General features: G+C 37.9%; 2 protein-coding genes across 2 annotated transcripts in view; both read left to right on the top strand.

Annotated features, from left to right (window-relative positions):
* The first annotated feature begins 806 nt into the window (after window positions 1-806).
* Window positions 807-4196, top strand: phpt1 (phosphohistidine phosphatase 1). The gene is made up of 3 exons (XM_036140059.1): window positions 807-1190; window positions 3454-3581; window positions 3682-4196. Exons 1-3 carry the CDS (start codon window positions 1025-1027, stop codon window positions 3772-3774), a joined length of 387 nt encoding a protein of 128 aa, XP_035995952.1. The 5' UTR covers window positions 807-1024; the 3' UTR covers window positions 3775-4196.
* Window positions 4197-5072: 876 nt separating this feature from the next.
* The window catches only part of mamdc4 (MAM domain containing 4), a 27136-nt gene continuing 16146 nt past the window's right edge, over window positions 5073-16062 (top strand). The window contains exons 1-8 of the mRNA XM_036140058.1: window positions 5073-5645; window positions 9641-9733; window positions 9839-10000; window positions 12278-12403; window positions 13670-13903; window positions 14033-14158; window positions 15607-15762; window positions 15967-16062. The exon at window positions 15967-16062 is cut by the window's right edge and continues 8 nt beyond it. Coding sequence (XP_035995951.1) covers window positions 5594-5645; window positions 9641-9733; window positions 9839-10000; window positions 12278-12403; window positions 13670-13903; window positions 14033-14158; window positions 15607-15762; window positions 15967-16062 — 1045 coding nt within the window. The 5' untranslated portion in view covers window positions 5073-5593. The remainder of the gene's footprint in view (window positions 5646-9640; window positions 9734-9838; window positions 10001-12277; window positions 12404-13669; window positions 13904-14032; window positions 14159-15606; window positions 15763-15966) is intronic.

Genomic DNA, 16062 nt, shown 5'->3' with positions numbered 1-16062 from the left:
TGACTGCACCTACTTTGTGCAATGAAGGCAACAAGTTAACTTGTAAGAAAGGAGTCCCTCGGCATGATGCTGCCAACACCACACTTGACAGTTGGTACGATGTATTTCAACTTGAAAGCCATCGTTTAATTCCTTAAAACATATTTGACCATAAAACGTTTTGTTCTATTCACATTGCATTTTGGGTTGGGTAATGTAGTGGGAAGCTGCAACGGTGGCCAAACGAAATGTGAAATAAGGTAATTTTAAGACGTTGAGTTTCATGTGCAGACTGAATTCATTTAAATCCCACTGTTTTTACTCAAGGCTGCTGGAGATAAGAAAAAGCCCTAACAAGACCCTGGAAGAATAAGTATAGCTGTTGAATAGATATTAATCTTTGACTCAGTGATAACTAGAATAAGGAATCATTTTAACACAAATGCTTAACACTTTCTTATTTTATATAAACGCTATAAATCCGTTATTTTAACGCAAACTTTAGCGCTGCTTTAAACCATAAATCCTACTTTTTAAGACGAAGATGCCACTCACAATATGGCGGACGCTTTGACGTATCGTGTCTACCAGACAGGGGGAAGCCAGTGTGACGTCTACGGCAGCTTCTTGACAAGACCAATTAACCTTCAGAATAAAAGCGGACTAAAAGATGAATGTTTTTTTCTCAACTTTGTAATACAATATTTAGAAACCATTCATAAATTAAATTTGTAAAAACTATTTGTCACGGTGACCATGTAGTTTAGATTACTCGTTCAGGAGTTAAAGCTTTAAAGATGGCTTTGTTTTGAAAATCAAAACCGGAAGTGAACCTGCTTTTAACTAGCAGCATCATGGCGACGCTGGTTTGACAGCAGAGAAACCTCTTTCTTTTTTGGCTATTTTCTCCTGTAACGTACGACTAAAATCCCAACAGTCCGTCGAAAGTTTTCCTCGCCGAGCACCGGGGCTGGAGTTTGATGAGAAAGGCCGAACTTTGGGTCTGCTGCTTGCTGTGCTGCTCGCTTTGCTGAAGAGTTTGGAGATGTGCTCCCAGACCAAAGCGGCGGCTCTCATGGCCAACATACCGCGGGTAGACATCGACCCTTCTGGGGTGTTTAAATACGTCCTGATCCGGGTTCACAGCCGAGAGGAGGGAGACGACTCGGAGATAGACATAGTCCGAGGATACGCCTGGGCTGAGTACCACGGTGGGTCCAAAATGTTCTGAAACCGGGGGCACACAACCAGGGTTCCTCCTTTATTTTGTCCTATGAATTTTCCTCCTATAATGTGTCCGCAAATCTTCCTATTGTCTATTAAACTACCTACACTTTAGTTCTCTTTGTACAAAATAAGCTCTTAATGAATTTTCTTTTTCTTTTTTTTAACCCTTAACTGACAGTTTTAATATAAGATAAGATAGACTTTATTGATCTCACAGTGGAGAAAGTCACGTGTCACATCGGCTCAATAATCAAAATAAGGTGCCAAAAGGAGGAAAAGGTGCATGAGGTATATACAGTGCGTCCACATATATACAGTGGATCGAGAGAGAGAAAAGAAATAAAGAAAGCAGAGATTTAAGATGATTTATGTACATTTAAGGTGACTTATATATGGATTTGACATTGTACATTAAAGTGATACCAGGTAAAGAACAACAGTGAGGTAGTGAGATAACTATAACAGCTGAAAGTCACTTATTTAACAGGATTTTTGCACAGGATATTGCGCAGGGTATTAAATAGTAATTACGCACAAGTTATTGCAGTTATAGTGCAGCATTGTAAAGTCTGCACTATAAAGTGGAGTAACTTACTTGGTCACCTGAATCATGACGAGATGCTGATGTAATCTCTTTGGAGGACCGAGCTGTAAACACCGGGGAGTTTAGTGCTTAGTGATGGCTTTTCTCTTTTGACCAAGATGGCTTCTTTCACCCCTCTTTCAAACCATCTGTTCTCCTCATTTTCGTCAAAAGTGTGTCCTTTTTCAAACAGATGGTTTAAAAAAACGCCATGTTGAATTAGCCTAGCCAGCCAGACTAACTTATGCCATATCGACTGCTTATCAGTCTGGAAAGGAACTGGTAGAGCCTGATTTTAAAGGCGGGACTAACATGGTCGGCGTCAGCAGTTTAGAACAAACCACAGAATTACGGGTGTGATGTAAAAAAAAAAAAAAATGTTTTTTGTCATTTGTAGTCCGCGAAAAATGTCGTGCCATCGACCAAACTCTCCAGTGAACGATTTTTGCCGCTTTTGTCAAACAAAATGTGAGGATACAAGGTGTACTCACATTTACTTTGACCTATGCTTTCTATTTGCTGCCGCTCACTGGAGCGGAGTGGTACTGCAGTTTTCCTCACAACTTCACCACACGTCATTAACTCATTTTGCATAAATAGCCCTTAGCAAATGGAAACCCAAAAAGCCCTAGACATTGGTTTACCAAAATCTCGGGCTTTTAATGGAAAAGGGGTAAGGATGCAAAGTAATCTTTGTGCGGTTCTGTTTTAAAATATAAACACTGAACAAGCTCCTTAAGTGACCACCTTTGTAGCGCCATTCAGCCGTGCTGCATGACGGAGCAGCGTCAACTTCCCAACCAAAACCAGCCGATGTGCTCGGAAAGGAAGGATGTGATGACAGCAAATCGGAGGGCAATGTGCAAAAAAAATTGTAACATGATAGAAAAATACATGATGTAAAAAGCACGGCTGATGGTGAGGGCTTTCGTAAGGCTTATAGTTGTTTCACATATTTTATTCTATTCAACTTTTGTTTCTCTTCAGCAACCTAATAGGTTCCTGTTAAGTTTTGCTTAATAAATATATGTCTAAGTTTAATATTATCCACTCAGTATTAGGGCTGGGCGATAAATCGATTTAATCGATTAATTCGAATTTACAATTCTTTTCAGATTTAATTTTTGGAAAATCTGGATTTTATTTTGCCAATACACTCATTGGGTTTCCATGAAGAGAACAGCTTGTAATGCTGAATATATGTTTAGGCAAATATATTGTCAAAATATTGTTAAACGGAAACTTTTTTTTACCATAATACGAGGTACTTCATTTAGTTATTTACTTTTTGTTTAACTTAGTTTGAAGTTCACAAGTGCAGTGAAGCCTGTTCTTAGCTCAATGTGTAATAGCACTAGCAGCAAATGTTTTGTTATATTTTCATTGTTTATAATGGCACGGCTGCCATCTTGTTTTGCATGTTTCACAGCTTGTTTTTAGTTGCACTTTGAATTCAGGTCAACTCCCTGACGAAATGCTTGACATAAAAGCAACGTTTTAAAATAATTTCTTTTTATGAAACAAAAAGGAGGAAAAAAATCGATTAATCGGATTTGGTATGATAAAATCGGAGATTTATTTTTTAATCCATATCGCCCAGCCCTAGTCAGTATTTACTGCAGGAAATTCTCACAGCTCTCCTGAATCTCCCTCTCTTGTCTCAGGCGACATCTACGATAAGGTGTCAGCCGAGCTGGAAGGAGGAGGCCTGCTGGACTGCGAGTGTATCGGCGGAGGCAGGATAAAACATGAGCCGGATGTCAAGAAGATCCATGTGTACGGATACTCCATTGTAAGGAGAGACCGGCTGAGTAAAGCCTCACAGTGTTCTGCTTTAACTAAATAATTTTTGTCTCCATTGTGGTTGTTTAATGTTCCACTTGTTGCCGCAGGGATATGGAAGAGCGAACCACGCGGTGACCACAGAGAAACTGAAGGATCAGTACCCAGACTACCAGGTGACCTGGGATAATGAAGGCTACTGACATAGGTCCGAGCCGTGCTTGTTGTTCTGGACTGCAGTGAACCAAGTTCCTGACAGGACAGAGCTGCCATTCTGTCTGACTGGAAACCTGTTGACACCCTGATAAATGGATTGTAAGACAAACTGACCGTGAGAGAAGAAAATTAGAAGATACAAGTTTTTTGTTTTCATCAACTGTTTACTGCATCAGGAACTAAAACTGCTGAACTATCATTGTATGACTTTAAAACTCATTTAAATACATCATCACCTGAGGTTTTTTACACCTTAAAGTTCAAAATCAAAATAAAGTTTTTTTTTTTTAATGGAGTCTTGAATATTATGGCATTATTAGAGATTGTTGGAGGAAAAAATGTTAATAGTGTTACACATCAAGTTTTGTTCTTGAAAAAGAGTTGAACTCCTGTGATAAAGATCAATTAAAAGAGGTTGTTGTTTTGTTTTTGCTTAATTATTATTTTATGTGATCTTCGCTCCACTTTGTTTTCTGCAGCTTTTTATTTTTTATGTTAATAAAACAATTTTAGGAAACTTTCCCAGGGGGTCTGGACTCCCCAATCTCGGAAAAATGTTGATTTGTCCCCCCACAACAAGTCGAAGAACATATATTTTTAAACAATATTTTTTGTTCAAACGCCAAAAAAAAAGGAAGTCTGCCGTTCATGTTGGAGAAAAGGATGGATTTATATGCTGCTACATAAAAAACATTTTATTTATTTCAACTTCTCAATAGAATAAAACACATTAACATTTGGAGTGAGACATTTAGTTCACCTCATTACTTCGATTGAATCTTGTGTGCCTTGTAAAGCCATTTAAATCAAAGCTCATTCATTCATTTGATAGATTAGAGCTTCTTGTTGAAGGTAACCAAGTTTTTTGAAATAATATTTATCCCTCTAAGCAACAAGTTCTCAAAAACTCTAAAGAGTGTGAGGTCTTTCCATGTGGAGTTTGCATGTTTTTCCTCCAAATTGCCCTTTGATATGAGTATAAATCGCTGTGATGGCCTGGCTACAATACCTTTAACGTATTCCTTAAAAGTGAACAGCAAATTAAGATAAGATAAGATAAGATAGTCTTTATTGATCTCACAATGGAGAAATTCAGTCGTCACATCGGCTCATACAAGAAGGTGCAGAGTAGGGGAGGTGCATTCAGTTATATACAGTGAATCTTCATATGTACAATGGATCAAAAATAATACAAAAAGAAATAGGAATGGGCATATGATGTCTTATTTACATTCATAGTGGTCTATATATATATTTAAACATATATATGTACATATACCTATACGCCTACATGCATACGTACCTACACGTATATATGTGCATATATATATAAATTAACCAAGAAGATTCTTTAGAAGCTGAGAAAATATCTGCTATTTAATATATTATAAACTAAATGTCAGCCATGTGTTAAAGAAGCCCAAATACAAACAGGAACAACTGAAAGCAGATTTTAAACTTTATTTCATGAAAACTTTGCAGAATGGCTAGAATGGAGCACAGACCACCAACATTTAGTTGTACCTGCTGTTGCACAGGGTGGGAACCAACCATACTGGAGCTTTTCCATTAATGAATACTAAGTTTAACATGTTATATGATATGTATTATATTAGTCCACCTCCAGCACGTTCAAGCACATCTCTTTTGCAATAAACGGATGCCCGCTCTCATGGACGGATGTTTTATGGTTAGAAGTTGCATGCTCGGTGATTTTAAAGTCCGCTTGTTATCTCTGGGATATAAAGGTCAGAGTCGTCTAGTGAAATTTCCACAGGCGGCACCGATGTGAACGAAGGGGAAAAGATGCCACGTTTTCAGAGCTTGACCTTCCTGTTGCTGCTGATTTTTCAGTGCGGTAAGAGTAAATTAAAATTCAACAGTTGAGTCCCACTGCTCTTATACCTAATGTTTTGGTGGTTGAGAACTTTGGGAACTTTTAGACAAATGTTTTTATAAAATTGGGAAACCCTCGCGGTTCTGTTTTTCCCCTCAGAGCCAAGGCTGACGTTTTATATTTGCTTCACAAATAATTCAAATTAGAAGTTTGGTTGTGAGTAAGATTCTGTCCATCCAGAAAGATTTAGGCCTTTATTAAGTTGCCATAGCTTTATTGCACTATATTTATCACAAATTATGGTCAATCTTCAATTTGGTAGTTACAGCTGAGCCCACATTATTAATACCAGGGTTTCTAAGAGCCTTTAAAAGGCTTTAATCATCTCAATTTCAGCCTTTAAAACGTCTTAAATACACCCAGATGTTTTCTAACATTAACTGCTTATTGCTGTTTTAATAAATAATTGTTTTTAGTTTTTGAGAAAATCCTGACTGGCTTTCTTATGTTTGTGTGTGCTGTGGATTTTGCTGAGGAATTTAGAAATTTTTATGCTTGGGGGAAGAAAAAAAACACAACAACCCGTTCCACAGCAGGAAGCAGCCCAGTAGAAAGTTCTTTCTTTGGAAAATAAAATCAAAACAATCCAGGTATCCACTACCAACTCCAGTTTCCCTAAAAAAAAACATACGTTTAACAAGTTTTAGCACTTGGCATTTATGTAGTTTGCTAATATCCATACTCATTATGAAGCTTAATTGTCCATGAAGGTGAAAGGACTGAAGAAACTAGTCAGTGTGGAAAAATCCCCACAGAAGTGTAGAGTTATAATTTACTTACTTAAGTCACAAAGTCTCATATATGCTATAAGGTAAATAAGCTAATATGTGAACTTGATTAAGGTAATGAGCAAAGCTCCGGTTGCCTCCGATTTAAGCCTGTTTGCTGTTGATTAAAGCTAATGAAAACACAACATTTAAGATTAGAATATAACATGAGACCAATTAAAAAACATTTTCAATTAAGAAATGTGGGCTTAATTAAATGTATTTTTAATACCCGCTCAAAGGCTGTTATTTTTAAAGGGCACCTTTAATCTGGCAAATGAGCCTCATCAGAACCTATATTTTGATTTATTAACTGTATTTTTTGTTTTAATACATATAATCCGTCATAAAGCCTGTTCAGTGACATTTAAGCTTTTATGATTTTTTTTTTTGTGTGTGATCTTGAATGTTATATTAACAGCATTGGGGTTGCTCTCCCATGGCAAATGTAATGTTCAATATAATGTTATTTAGCATTTTAAACCTCTTGACCCATAATTAAGAACCTTTGGTTTGACAGATGGCAACCTGAGCATTTCTCTCTGGTCTTTGAGCCTGTTGTATCATGCTGGGCCATAAATATTTAGAAATCATCCTGATAAAGGCTTTAGGAGTGATTTATTTGGGATATTCTATACAAACTTCATAACAGAAGCACAACTGTTACAATTACTTTTGTGATTATGATATTTTTTTCTGATGCAATTCATGTTATGATGTTTAACCAAAAACTGTGCAGCATATACAGATGATTGACATGTCACAATGCCAAATACCAGGACACTCCTGTACAGTAGCTGACGCTATACAACACAAGTGGTTGCAATCCAACCAACTAGAGGAATAAGTTTACAATATATGAATGTAAATTACAGAGTAAACAAAGTATCAATCAAAAAGTGAAGAAAGAATTGTAGAAAAGATTAGATGTGGAAGAAGATGGTTTTGTAGGATTAAAATGGCAGGAAACAGTGGAAAGATTTGAGCATACTGGACCTGTTTACAACTATACTTCATTATATTTTTCAAATCCAAAAAGGAGATGTGAAACTGTTGGGAGGATGAAAACAGTAACAATAATAATAATGATAAAAATGCATTTTATTTATAGGCGCCTTTCTCAACACTCAAGGTCAACCTTACAGAATCAACAATAAAACACTGAATCCAACAAACATTGAATCAACAATGAGCAGGCGTAAAATAAAAAACAACAGGAGTAAGGATGGGACCCTTACAATGAGATTAAATTAAAAAAATTACAGAGAGTAAGGCTGTCTAAAAATATTAGTTTTTAAGTGAGTTTTAAAAGTAGTTATGGACGTGGAGTGTTGAATGTAGTGGGGCAGAGAGTTCCAAAGACATGGGGCTGAATGACGGAAAGCTCTACACCCCATGATAAGCAGACGAGCATGTGGAAGGATGAGCTGAATGGAAGAAGAGGACCTGAGAGAGCGAGTGGGTATCTTGATATGAAGGAGCTCGGTGAGATACTTGGGGGCAAGATTATTGGTAGCTTTAAATGTAAGGAGAAGGATTTTATAAATGACGTAAGCGAGAGATGTTACGTAAATGAAAATATGCTGACTGAGTGATATTATTAATGTGGGACTGAAATGACAGAGTGCGATCTAGGATGACACCCAGACTTTTAACTTGAGGGGATGGAGACACAGATGAATTATCGATGGAGAAGTCATTTATTTTGGAGAGGATGGATTTGGTGCAAATTAGAAGGAGTTCAGTTTTGTCACTATTAAGCTTGAGAAAGTTTAATGAGAACCAGGATCTGATTTCCTGAAGTCAATTTGATAGGGAGGTGGGAGGGAGGGATGTTTGGTGGATAAGTAGAGCTGGGTGTCATCTGCATAGCAATGGAACTGGATGTTATGTTTACGACAAATATGGCAAAGAGGGGGAAGGTAAATAATGAACAAAAGGGGTCCAAGGACAGAGCCTTGGGGAACACCAGAGGAAAAGGGGGCAAAGTGGGATCTGAAAATTTTGAGTTGTACAAACTGAGTACGGCCAGAAAGATATGATTTAAACCAATGCAAGGGTGTGTAAGATAATCCAACGGAAGCTAGTCGGTCAATAAGGATGGTGTGGGAGATGGTGTCAAAAGCCGCACTCAGGTCCAGGAGGATGAGGATTGTTAGTAATCCAGAATGCGCAGCCATGAGGTGGTCATTTAATAAGAGCTGTTTCGGTACTATGGAGGGGATGGAGGCCAGAATGGAACTGTTCATAGAGACTATTGTGGGCGAGGTGGTCATGAATTTGAGAAGCAACTGTTTTTTCAAAAAATTTTGAAAGGGAGGTTAGAAATTGTTCGGAAATTGTTCAAGTTGCTGGGGTCAGCCCCGGGTTTCTGGAACTTGTTATATTGGTATGTCTGAAATATAAGAATGGAAGGGGATTTAGGTTAGAATTTGAAAAGATTAAATAAAGGCTTAACACAACAGGCACATTGTAAATTGACCTACAGAGCAAACATATAGATTAATATAAAAAGGAATAATAGAATTAGATTATTATTTATTTTTACTATATATATTGAGGGAAATTTGTTTTGCATTTGTTTTCGTTTTGATCACACGTTTTGATTAAAATTACTTTTTGTTTGATTGAATAATAAAGGACAAATTTCCCTCCATACATACACACACTTGCGTTACGTAACTATTAAGAACCCCACTCCAACCAGATGGTGGCGGTAATGCACACCTCCAGGGTTTTCGCAACCTCTAAGAACTTGGGGATGAAGAAGAGGAGCCAGAAAGAGTGGAGTCTAAAAGGAATATGAGGAACAGAGGGGGAAAGGGAGGAAATGAGGATTATAAATAAAGCATTGTTTTGATTTTTTACAAAGTACAAAACTAATATATAGAATACAGTAGGTGAAGGACATATTTACACATCCAGTAGGTGGCAGTAGATGCAGGAAAAGTGCTGGAACTGTGGTGGTAAACACAGAGTGACATGTGGGAAATGTGAAGTCATGACAAGGTGGAAGTTTGAGAACTTAAACTATCTTTTCTATCATCATGGTGTTTGGTAACATCTCTGCCAAGATTAGCAAAATTAACTTTCTTGTAAGGAGAATATGTTTAAACTTTTTTAAACTTGTTGAAGTGATATAAGCAGCTAATGACGAAATGACAAAGGTTATTTTTTATTATTATGCAGTTTATGCCTCCTGGCCTTCACGGTGTGACACTCCTGAAGGGAAATGTGACTTTGTGTGCGATTGTTCTGACTGTGCTGATGAGCAAAACTGTGGTGAGTTTAAATAAGGAGTTATTCTGCAACTGACTGATTCAGATTCTTTTTAAAGCTATCTGATGTATCTGATAAATTTGTTTTTTTTAACTAACCTTTCTCGAGGCTACTCTGGAAAGTCATTTGAGTGTGACTTTGAGGATGACGGAGTTTGTGGATGGACAATCGAATCCTCTGGTGGATCATACACGTGGCAGAGAGATCAGAGCGGGGACCGGCTGCCGGACAGCGGACCGTCTTCTGACTACACCACCGGCACAGCTACAGGTGTAAAACCCTATTTTCTTCTATTTGTACAAAACACAGACTCTATAAGCTTGCTGAAGACATTTGGGCCATCTTTATCAAACAAGTGTTTAAAAATTAGTGTAAATCACAAAAATTGTATTTTAAGTCATGATTTTTAATTTGCAGACGACGTTGACTCAAGACATTCAAATGCATTTTTTTAATTTTTGTGTAATGTCTTTAATTTGGATATCCCATATCTAAATCTACTTAATTTGTCAATGTCAAATATATTTATTTAGCACTTTAAACACAGGTGTAAAACTGCACCAAAGTGCTGTACAAGAACGACAACAACACAAATTGATAAAAACATTGAAAAAAAACATGGAAAACACTGCTTCAAATAAATGCCAAAGAATAAAAATGAGTTTTGAGAAGTGATTTAAAATGGTTCAGGCTGTGGGCAGATCTAATTTGGTAAATTGTTCCATAGAATAGGAGCAACAGCAGAAAAAGCCTGATCCTCTTTCCTCTTAAGTCGGGGTGCGAGGAGGAAAACTGTCAGTAGCAGCTGATTATTTGATCGTAGGGTTCTGGACACAGACTGAAATTTTAAAAGGTCCCGGAGATAAGGGGGAGCTAACCTATTTAAAACTTTATAAGTTAATACGAGAATCTTTAAATCTAAATACGATAAAAAAAACGGGCAGCCAGTCTAAAGAATACTCTGGCCATAATCCTTGTCAACTTTTACTCTCACACAGCAATCAGAAACTTTTATGTCATTTTTTTTTTTTTTTAGCTTTTTACATGATCGGCAAACATAAAGTAGTGCATTATTGTCAAATGACGTTTAATGATACATGGTTTTCAAAATTGTTTTACAAATACAAATCTGAAAGGTGTGGCGTGTGTTTGTATTGAGGACCTCCAAGATCATTTAAACATTTTTGTTGTTTTTCCATTTCATTTACGATCTCCGTGCACACATCACCAGTAGTAACGTTTAAAACGGCTCAGCTTTCTTGCCACGCCACTAGTAGGCGATATGATCTTTGAAAATTAAACAACATGCGGACGCGTGCAAACACTCCCTGCTTAAAAAGGCGAGAAAGAATTATAGAAAGCGTGCGTCACTTCGTTGTAGAGAAACATATTAAAAGTTAAACATTTTCACCAAAAAACATTTTCATTTAAACGAGGCCTCAGTCTACGCTTTGCAGAGCTACCATTTTGGGTTTATTTCTCCACCGTACATCTACAAACTGAATCTCCTTGCTGAAGAAAAGCATCCCCTCAGCATTATGCTATCACCACCAAGCTTTTGCATATGAACAAAAAGTCGGCCAGGGCAGCTTATTCCTCATTTCCTGTGCTCCTTTTGAGCTGTATTAATACTCATATCAAATTCATGTGTGGACTTACTGTTGCAACTGGTCACACTGGATTATATTTACGAGATTAAAAGAAAATTAATACAAGTCCTCTTTCCACCTTTCATCTTTTTATTGTAAAAGATTTGAAAACCACGTGACATTTTCTTTTGCCTAACTTTGAGTCGGTCTGCAGCACAAAATGTTTGAGAGCTACAATACTTTTCAATGGCTCTGTATCCAAAGTATGTTGCTGTTTATACAACATTATGACTTTATAGAACGTGACAACTTAACTAAAAGCTGTAAATTATTTCAAACATTAAAAAAGTGATGATTAAAAGGAGAAAACGTGTTAATGTAGCAGTGGACAATAATTCAGTATCAATACATATTGCGATTTAACTTTATTCATTAAAGGTGATATGACATTTGTAATATTTCAATAAACATTACAGTCTATGGTTACAGCATTTGTCGCTTTGTGTCACACTATGTCATTTTATGTGTTTTCTTTTTTTAAAGCAAATATTTCTAAAATGTTACATTGGAGGAGTTTTCTAAACATGCAAACAAGTTTTTGTCCTGAGTTTGTACATCTGTTGTGGGTCTTTCTGAGGCTTTTATTTAGTTTATATCGGTATCATAATTATATTGTATGGAGCAAAATGTAAGAAATATATTGTGTTTTAAGTTTTGGCTACATCGCCCAGCCTTACTTTGATGCAATGCCTCATATTCAGTCTCTGCAAATCAAATGTAGTTATTTTACATAAACACTGATTAAAGATTGTGTAAACTTCCATCTTGCAAAACAGTGTCTGATGGTAATAAAGCTTAAACAAATTTTCCAGTGGCCTGTATTAAACTGGCTGGCTTTTGCACTAAACCGCAATCTTTATGGCTTTATTTACAACATTTATTGTCTCCCGTCGTACAGGCTGGTTCATGTCAGTGAGTGCAGTGGGGGCAGAGTCTCTTCAGAGTTCAGTTTTAATCTCCCCGGAGATAAAACACTCTTCACCAACGTGTCGTCTGCGCCTCAGATACTTCCTGTGGGACTCAGGTAACAGCTAAAAGCCAACATGACCGCTAACAAGCAACGCTTAAAGCCTCCTCCACTGTATTTGGCTTCCTGGATCTGTGAAAAGCTTTAAAACCAGATATTTTTTTTTTACTCCATTGGGATTGTTTAAAAAATGAAGGATTTCAATAAATCTAGCCTAATTCTAGTGCATTAAATGGGGTAAAATGGATGGTTCATTCATCCAAATATACACACGTCTCCTTTATTAGAACGTTAGCTCACAGGAAAAGGGGTTAAGAGATGGGGGGGGGGGGGGGGGGGGGGGGGGGGGGGGGGGGCGGGGGGGAGAGAGACACGCAACACAGGTCCACAGGCCAGGACTCGAACCCGGGCCCTCAAACAGAGCATTTATGTGTTGAGACTATAAAATCTAGATTTCTTGGAGACATGCTTTAGCCTCATGGAGTCTATTTGAGTGCTGATCTCAGTTTTATCGTCATCGTTTTTGGTTAATTATTCGGGACCAAAGATGGAAGAAATTTTGACTCGTTATGGACTGTGGCGACGTATAAATTCATTATTCGTCTGCATACGCAGAGTAAGAGAGGTTGTTGTACTCCCTATTTTAAGGCGAGGGAGCATGTAGACATTGAAAAGGAGTGTGAAGAGAATAGAGCCTTGATGTACAACAATTATAAAGACCAAGTTAGAACGGAGTGCGTTGGTCAGGTGAGACTAAAGTTGAACTTTATGGGAAAAGACGCCCGCAGTGGATCAGACATAAAACAATGACTGGATATGAAGAAAAGCGTCTAATGCCCACGATTAGGTATGGTGGACACTGCAAAAACAGACCTAAAAATAAGTAAAATGTTCTTAAAAGTTGTGTTTTTGTCCTAGATTTGAGCAGGTAAATAAGATTATCTGCCAATAGAATGAGTATTCTTAGATAATTAGACATCCTGCACTTGAAGTAAGATGAAGGAGATGGATTGTTCCTATTTTAAGTGCAAAAATCTTATTCCATTGGCAGATAATCTTACTTAACCACTCAAATCGAGGACAGATATACTCATTATAAGAAAATGTTCCTTTTTTTTTTATTCCGTTTTTGCAGTGGAGCTCTTTGGTGTTTTGTTTTGTTTCTCGTCTAAAGGACTATTGAAAAATTGGTGATCTCTGCCAGAGAATTTCAAACATAGGATAATGAGGCACATCTTTACCAGGCACTAGACGACAGGATTCATCTTTTTGATAACACTGATTCAGTTCTGTTAAAATATGAATTTGTCACTTTAACCACAGGTCACACAGGACTGGGATGCACTCCTCTGTGGGCGTCAGTCCTTCACCAGGGCTCTCAGGAGGCCGTCGTGTGGCGCCCTGAGGCCTCGAGCATTCGTAGCTGGAGGGAAGCCACCGTCTTTCTGGGCCGCATCTCCTCCCCGTTTCGTATCCGTCTTCACTCGGCGCGCTCGGAGGGACAAAAAGGAGACGTAGCCGTAGATCAGCTGGAGTTTCTAGACTGCGCTCTGCCCCGTGAGTCTCTCATGCTTCACCTGCTCCAGACTGACTTACCTAAAGTCCTGACAAATCAAAGCATGAAACCATGAGGTGCTGCTGTGATTCACCGCTCATGGGTTTGTCTCTTCTCGTTGAACCCTGCAGTGCCCCCCCCTGGGACCGACTGCTCAGAGGGGACGGTGCCGTGTGGCAGCGGGGGCTGCGTGGAGCAGCGGCAGCTCTGCGACGGCACCGATGACTGTGGCGACGGCAGCGACGAGGAGCCCTGCAGTAAGAAATGAGACCGCCTCACAATTGGTCTGAAGCCAAGGAAAAACAAATGGCTCGCTGCTGATTATTTTAAAACATGGAAAGAAACATGACTTGTTCCCTTTTAGATGTATTCAGGTGCGATTGTCAGACTCCCTGCTTTGTTTCTCCCTTTCCTAGAAGGGAGCTTTGCAGAGCTACCATTTTGTTTTTTTTTTCTCCACCGTACATCTACAAACTGAAACGTTTGTTTATTCTTCTTTAAAACACGGTTCAGCCAGATTGGACGCAGAAGACCTAGGAATATTATTTTCAAGGCCTGCCACAAATCCTCGATTTGATTTATGTCTGGACTTTAACTAGGCCTTTCTAACAGATAAAAATGAGCCTTTTCATTGTAGCTCTTTCTGTATGTTTAGGATTGTTCTTCTGGTATTGGCTCCATCCATCCTCTAATCATGTCTTACCAGCTTTCCTTCCTTGCTGAAGAAAAGCATCCCATTATGTTATCACCACCAAGCTTTTGCATATGAACAAAAAGTCTGCCCTCATGTGACCAGGGCAGCTTATTCTTTGTTTCCTGTGCTCCTTTTGAGCTGTATTTATACTCATATTAAATTCATTTGTGGATTTACTTTTGCAACTGGTCACACTGGATTATATTTATGGGATTAAAAGAAAATTAATACAAGTCCTCTATCCACCTTTGATCTTTTTATTGTAAAAGATTTAAAAACCACGTGTCATTTTCTTTTGCATAACTTTGAGTCGGTCTGCAGCACAAAATGTGCTGCAGACCGACTCAAAGAAACATGACTTGTTCGCTTTTAGATGTATTCAGGTGTGATTGTCAGACTCCCTGCTTTGCTTCTCCCTTTCCTAGAAGCTTAAAAGGTGAGAAAACAGGTTGATTTAGGCGGAACAATTATGAATGTATCGTCATAATATTCTTATCACCAAGGACTGTTTGCTGTGAAATAGATTTTCCCTAATATATTCCAATTGTTATGAACTTGCATTTTCCATTCTAATATAATATTTAATCAGTTGGACAGAGTCCCACAGCAGGAGAAGCTCATACTGGACACAAATAAAATTGGTCAAAATGCTACAGGTCACTAAAGGAGTGAAGGATAATTTTTTTACAAATGATTCAGGTCATGAATAATAAAAAGAAAACAAAAATAAACCTTTTGTTCAGTGTTTATATCGTCCATCTTTATAAAGTGGTGTGCGAAATTCCAAGGACAAAAAAAAAAACATGAATAATGACAGTAGTGATGACTGCATAAAGACGACATATTTTTAAAATAACTCATTAATGAAGGCCAAATGAGGATAGTGTTTTTAAAAAGAAATTATTATTTTTGACGTTTTTGCAATAATTACACAAGATAAGAGCAGGTTTAAAACTGAGAAATCTCCAACATCAGAGTCATCATTTATTGGGATTCCTTTATTTTCTCTAGGTGGTTACAACCGCTGTGACTTCGAAGAGGGTGTGTGTGATTGGGACCTGAGATCATTTTCCACACTGAAATGGATCAGAACAAATCAGGAGAACATCTCAAGAATTGATCCTCAGAAAGGTCCAGGCAGAGATCACTCAAACAATTCAGCATCAGGTGCATCTTTTTTTTTTATTTACGATTTCACTTTTAAAGCCATGACTGCTTTGATTCTTCTGGATTTTCCACAGTTTAAATCCTTAACTAATTCATAATTGGTCCGGAATAAATTATCGCCTGGTGGAGCTTTGGGTGTTTCTGGTTTCAGAGGGGGAAAAAAGCTAAGATTATATTAAAACCCTGTGATTGTTATTACGGCAGGTCACTTCCTGTATGTCACCGTCCCTGATAGTGGTCTCACGATGGACTGGGCTGTGTTTCAGAGTCCGCGTCTGGAACCTACAAATACTTCACATC

The sequence above is a fragment of the Fundulus heteroclitus genome, chromosome 8 (genome assembly GCF_011125445.2).
Source record: "Fundulus heteroclitus isolate FHET01 chromosome 8, MU-UCD_Fhet_4.1, whole genome shotgun sequence".
NCBI lineage: Eukaryota > Metazoa > Chordata > Actinopteri > Cyprinodontiformes > Fundulidae > Fundulus > Fundulus heteroclitus.
Note: the sequence above shows the minus strand (reverse complement) of the source record. Positions and strands in the feature narration are given on the sequence as shown.

Bases quoted from the DNA above. Each gene is read 5' to 3' on its own strand.
- phpt1 (XM_036140059.1), top strand. From the start codon at position 1,025: ATGTGCTCCCAGACCAAAGCGGCGGCTCTCATGGCCAACATACCGCGG. The intron at 1,191-3,453 runs GTGGGTCCAAAA...CTCTTGTCTCAG, and splicing joins CGCCTGGGCTGAGTACCACG to GCGACATCTACGATAAGGTG. The intron at 3,582-3,681 runs GTAAGGAGAGAC...TTGTTGCCGCAG, and splicing joins ATGTGTACGGATACTCCATT to GGATATGGAAGAGCGAACCA.